Here is a 6,171-nt window from a genome sequence, read left to right as displayed (position 1 = left end):
GGTGAGTTCAAGGGCACCCTAGGTAACGAGACCCAGTCTCAAAGAAAATATTGCAGGGCCAGCAAGATGGCCGGCGTGTGGAGGTGTTTAGGGGTGGGAGGAGTGAGCTGACAAGCCTAGGTTGTCCTCTGGCCTTCACAGGTACATGGTGTCATCAGTGTGTGCTCACGTTGCACACAAACACACTAATGAAAGATTAAAATCCACTGCACTGCAGGAAAGCAGAGCAGTTAAATAGCAAATGGTGGACCTCGGGACCCTGAACAATCCACCTCTGGATTATTCCTGTTTTTTCTTATCATAAGATTCTGTCATTAAGAGAAAGGGGACCCCACAATCCAAAACCAGCCAACTCACCAACCAAAACAAACAAAACCCCAAAACTAAAACTATTAAAAAACACACAACATTCTCCCCCCCCAAAAAAAAGTCAGATTCCCCACAAGACAAAACCCTGGCACTCTGGAGGTTCCCTTGGGGCTCCAAAGACAGTCTCGACTACAAATGAAAAAGAAGGCAGCAAAGTATGTGTGTGACAATAACAGCTCAGCGAGGGTCACCTTCTGCACACCAGACACCAAGAAACAATCCACATGAAAATCTCAGTTTTCCCAAAAGGCAGTGAAGCTGTTGGGTGGATGCTGTATTTCTTCTAGGTTTTTGTTGGTTTTCAGTTATTTTTGCATTTCATTTAACTGTGTTTGTGAGAGGTACATGTTAAACACACACACAGTGGGGGCATGGAGGAAGGGAGAGAGAGAGGGAGGGAAGGAGGGAGGGAGGGCGAGGGGGTAAGTTAGCAGGAATCAGCTATCTCCATACACCATGTAGATTCTGAGGACCAAACTCAGGTTATCAGGCTTGGCAGCAAGAACCTTTACCCATGGATTTACTTTTGACAGTGTTTTTATTTATTTTTCTTTTCTTTTCTTTCCTTTTCTCACATGAAGTTGCTGTCTGATGGTTGCACTGACATAAGTGTAGTCCCTCAGTTGATCCTTGTAAACCATCTCGTGCCTGTATTCTGAGGAGGCCAACATCTCCCAGGAAAGGGAGGAAGGAAAAAACTGGGGAGCTTCCTAAGGGAGGAGCAGATGGTGGTCCTTGCTTAGTACTTTTACTTCTGGGTAGGGCAGAGCAACCAGGGGTTCAGAGACAAGCAGCCGGCGTGATTCTAGATTATCTTGAAGGAATGGCACGTTCTGGGTCTTCCAGCCATAACTGGGCAGCAGCCAAGAACGGGTGAAGCAGGGAGAGGCACTGGGATGAAGTCGTGGTGTTTGGCAGTCACCCCGCCCCGTGACCAGTGTGGACAGACATTATGGAGGGAGTGCCAGTAGCCTGTTGGTGTCTCTGTCCCACACCATAAGGAGAGCAACGAGCACTCCACACCTGGGTAGAACTGTGTGCTGTTTCCAGAGGCGATGCAGGGGAGTAAAGACATGAGAAAATGACTTCCAGTTTGGAGGGAAGAGAGCAGACCATTAGACCTCAGATTGGGTGTTCGATCTAAAAGACTGTGGGGTGTCTGGTAGTGTGCCTACCAGTCACACCGCTCGGTTGGTAGGGTGCTTGTCTAGCGTTCGTGAATCTCTAGGTTCAATACTCAGCGCCACCTGACCTAGGTGTGACCATGCACACGTGTGATCCTAGTGCACTCTACCCAGCCAGATCCTCTTACATGTGCAGTGTCTTTGAGTATTTGAGTTTGGGATCTCAGTGGAAGACAAGAAAATACAAGTGGGTTTTTTATATATATAATGTTTTTATTCCACCCATTTTGGAGTATTGGCACGAATACTAGTATCTCTGAGTATTAGTTTCAAGTACAGATGTTACTTTATGAATTCTATATCTCACAAGTGGGTTTTAAGGAAGAAACATGGGCATTTTCTCCAGAGGCAATTCGCAGTTTTCAAAAAGGTTTTTATTTATTCTTTGAAAATTTCATACATGTATACAATGTATCTCAATCAAACACACTCATTTCCCCCTCCAGCTCCCTCCCAGCCCCCATGTATACAATGTATCTCAATCAAACCCACTCATTTCCCCCTCCAGCTCCCTCCCAGCCCCCATGTATACAATGTATCTCAATCAAACCCACTCATTTCCCCCTCCAGCTCCCTCCCAGCCCCCCATGTATACAATGTATCTCAATCAAACCCACTCATTCCCCCCCAGCTCCCTCCCAGCCCCCCCAATGTCTCCCTCTCAACTTCATGCTCTTCTTATATAATCAGTAATTTTAGCAAACTGAGTCATATTAATGTTGCACACACGCACGCAGGGCCAGGCCATCGGCTGGAGCATGGCAAACCTGTCAGCGACCACAACTTGAAGAAAAAGGACTCACTGCCATAACTACCTCAGGTAGAGGCGGGACCTCAGAAGCCTCCCCACCCACTCGCTTGGTCTTGTGTAGGTTTCCACAGCTGCTGTAGGTCATGTGTGCAACAGCTAAGTCATGATCAGAGGACAGCAGTTCAGAGCACCCATCCCCCCATTACATTCTCTCTGGCCCCTCTTCCATGATGTTCCCTGGTTTCCGGGAAAGTTGATGTAGGTATGAACGGCTGGGCACTGAGCCATTTGCCAGTTCTTTCAATGTACATCCAATGCATTAACCACTAACCGCTACAGTAAGAAGCATCTCTGGGAGGGCTAAGTACAAAGGATATGGCAACTCAAGAAGAGACAGAAGCATCCTGCATCTTTATACCACTTCACATATGTGCACTGAGCCAAGAAACTTCACTACATGCCAAATACTCTTCAATGAGCTCAGCATCGTTTATGTCTTAAGTGGCCCATAATAACTGTTCATATTTCTGTGGTGCAGTCTAATGTTTGAGCGCATATAAATATACATGACTGGATTAGGGTAATTATCTTATCCATCACCCCAACACTTACATTTGTTTTAATGAGCATACCCAAACACTTCTCTTTTAATTAATTTGAAATATTCTATAGACTATTGCTAACTACAGTCATCCTGATAGGGAGACAGACACCAGCATATGTTCTAGCATACCTGTAAATTGATTTATGGTTCTCTGTGGACTTGATGGAAAATGAAATGTTTCTGAAATTTTGGAAAAAATTGTAATAGTAGGCTATGCTCAGGACTCCTATCCTTAGAACAATTTGTTTATTTATAAGTGACATTAAACTTTAAGTTGTTTGAATAATTTGTAAATTTTCTGCTTTAATTAAAACAATTTTCTTATAATAAGAAAAAAACAAAAAAACAAAAAAACAAAAAAAAGAAGCATCTCTGGCAAGGCTAGAAACACGCACATCTCACATCGTTTTCTTGCCTTCCTCATAGGTCCTTGCTATGGTTGCCGATCATCTTCATGCCCTCTCACTGTTCCGAGTTTCCAGAGATGCACCATGGCCAACCTCTCCGCAGTGTCTGTGTTCATTCTCCAAGGCTTCTCCACTGTCCCTGTTCTCCAGTTGCTGAGCATGGCCATCTTTCTGCTTATCTACCTGGCTGCGGTTCTGGGGAATGTTTCTATCATGATAGCTGTGACTCTTGACCCCCATCTTCACACACCCATGTACTTCTTCATCAAACACCTCTCCCTGGTGGATCTCTGTTCTACATCCACCACCCTGCCCCGGGCCCTCGTGGCTACCTCGGCAGATGTCAAAGAGATATCCCTCCCGGCCTGTGCTTCCCAACTCTTTGCTTTTGTCTGCTTCGGCTCTCTGGAATGTTTCCTCATCACTTCCATGGCTTTTGACCGATGTCTAGCCATCTACAGGCCCCTGACATATGGGGTGACCATGAGTTCTCAGACCTGTGTCTCCCTGGTAGTGGTGGCCTGGGTCAGTGGGCTTCTCTTTTCTACCTTTCACATGGTCAACACTTTCTCCTTACCCTTCTGTGGCCCCAACATGATTGATCACTTCTTCTGTGACATCCCCCCACTCATGCATCTCGCCTGTGGTGACACCCAAGGCCACGAGGCTGCAGGTTTTATAGTCAGTGGGTGTGTCATCATGACTTGCTTCGTCCTCACCTGCCTGTCTTATGTTCTTATTGTACACACAGTGGCTCACATCCATTCTGCAGCTGGCCGCTGGAAGGCTTTCTCCACGTGCTCCTCCCATCTGGCCACAGTAATTCTGTTTTACGGCACTGGAAGTTCCGCTTACATGCAGCCCACAGCCCACTACTCCCCACTGCACGGGCGCATGGCTGCCATATTCTATTCTATCCTCACACCAACTCTCAACCCACTTATCTACAGCCTAAGAAACAAGGACATGAAGGCAGCTCTGAGGAAGCTTTATCCACAGGCGCCATCTTAGAACCTGACCTTTGGACATGGGAAGGTCCAGAAACCAGCTTACTTTCCCCATGTACCCATGCTGGAGACCATCTTTAGAATAGCTATTGGCCATCTCTGCTGCTTTTTAGGGGGCAAGGAAACTGTCTACTTAGTAGCCCATGTAGTTCACTTCCTTGGCTGTTCACTTTCGAGTGTTGCTATTTCCTCCAGACTGAAATGTGTGGCATGGTCAAGGAATGGAGAAGGCTTGAGTGGCTCTTAGCACTCACAAAAATGTTTAAGACTCACCAAAGACTCTCCCAAAGGTTAAGCAAACAGGAGACTTGAGGTAGCTGCCTGAATTCTGTGCAGGAACACACAGTGACTCAGCCTTACCAAGACTCTGACCATGCTGAAGTGAAACCACCCAAGTCATTCACATTCCCCCACTTAACCCACAATAGCGCTGCTGTAACTCACTCTAATAAACCCATTGGTCCTCAAACCAGATTTGGATAGAATCATTGCTTTGGTCTGCCATTGCCCTGATCGGGCTGAGTATGTGTTTCTGACTTCCTAGGGAAAACAATGCAATAGATATTCATGTATATTTAAGAATTACCAGCTGCCTGCTTTTGTGACATGGAGCTGGCTTGAATCATGTCGTGTGGTCTACTGAATGAGGCTTGTATGAAGCATTCAAACATGTGGATTCCTAGGTAGTACCAGAACAACCCTATTCCTTAGATGTTGGGGTTTCAACATTGAGAAATAAGGAAGGGTTTACCTCGTAAGCTCTACAGTGGCTGGAGAGATGGATCAGCAGTGGAGGGTAGTTAGTGCTTTTTCAGAGTCCAGAGTTTGAGTTTGAGCATCCTCGATTTTGCAGTTCACAAACAGAACTGCCACAATTCTAATTCTAGGGGAGCCAGACCCTTCTTCTGGCCTGTAGGAACTGCACTCCACTGCAAACACACACACACACACACACACTCTCTCTCTCTCTCTCTCTCTCTCTCTCCCTCACTCACTCTCTCTCTCTGCCTCTACTGCCCTCTCAAGTCCCGCCCCCCATAAACTCTATTCTATACTATACAGTCCTGTGGCTGGTCTCTGGTGGGGGAAGGGATGCCTCAGCATGGGCCTGTGGAGGCACCCCCTTCCCCCATTCAGCGAACATATTTCTTTCTTCTTTATCTTTTAATAAAGCACACATTTGGTGCTGAGACTCAGATTTAGAAACTCTGCAGGTTCGCATCTTCCCTGTTACCTCATGGAGAGCCAATGCTCGAAAGCCTTTGGAGAACTGGTACACCCTCTCCCCACACTGGTCAGCATAAATATTCCCGTGGTCCAGGGGAGTGTTCTTGAGCTCGGAGCTACCCCTGTGCTGCCCCGAGGATGGAGACATTCAGTCTTTTCACTGACTAGACACATTCTAGAACATTTTCCCTTGAGTGAGACTTTCCTCTCTCCTCCGATTCCCTTCTCACTGCGGAGGAACCCCAGGCCTGGCTGAAGTGCTCTCTGTTGCTCAGGGCACAGTGGAGCTTAGACACCAGCCCACTGTGTGAAGACCAGTGGTCTGGCCAGGCTGGTAGTCTCTCTGGTTATTAATAGTATCCCCAGGACACAGGTAGGGTAGTCAATCACCCTACTCTCACACAATGGTGCTGCCATGTCCCTACTTACTGGGGTGTTCCAGTCAATTCACAGTATGCAGCAGCAATATATCCACATGTCACTAAACTGGCATTAAAAACACTCTCTTGCTAGTGACCTGTAGCATAGGCTCCCTGTTCCCCTAATTCACTCTCAGGCTTTTTTGCTCTGCTCCTGTTCACCTGTGAAAAACAGCTCTGGCCCCGCCCCCTCTGGGAACTCT

At 46.8% G+C, this 6,171-nt stretch overlaps 1 protein-coding gene across 1 annotated transcript; it reads left to right on the top strand.

Annotated features, from left to right (window-relative positions):
- Positions 1-3,399: 3,399 nt before the first annotated feature.
- Positions 3,400-4,326, top strand: LOC308439857 (olfactory receptor 5V1-like; the record flags this gene model as incomplete). Its single annotated transcript, XM_080941773.1, has 1 exon — positions 3,400-4,326. The coding sequence occupies one exon, from the start codon at positions 3,400-3,402 to the stop codon at positions 4,324-4,326; it is 927 nt and encodes a 308-aa protein (XP_080797899.1).
- Positions 4,327-6,171: the final 1,845 nt, after the last annotated feature.

The sequence above is a fragment of the Micromys minutus genome (genome assembly GCF_963924665.1).
Source record: "Micromys minutus genome assembly, chromosome: 30".
NCBI classification, from domain to species: domain Eukaryota; kingdom Metazoa; phylum Chordata; class Mammalia; order Rodentia; family Muridae; genus Micromys; species Micromys minutus.
This window is presented reverse-complemented; position numbering and strand designations above follow the sequence as displayed.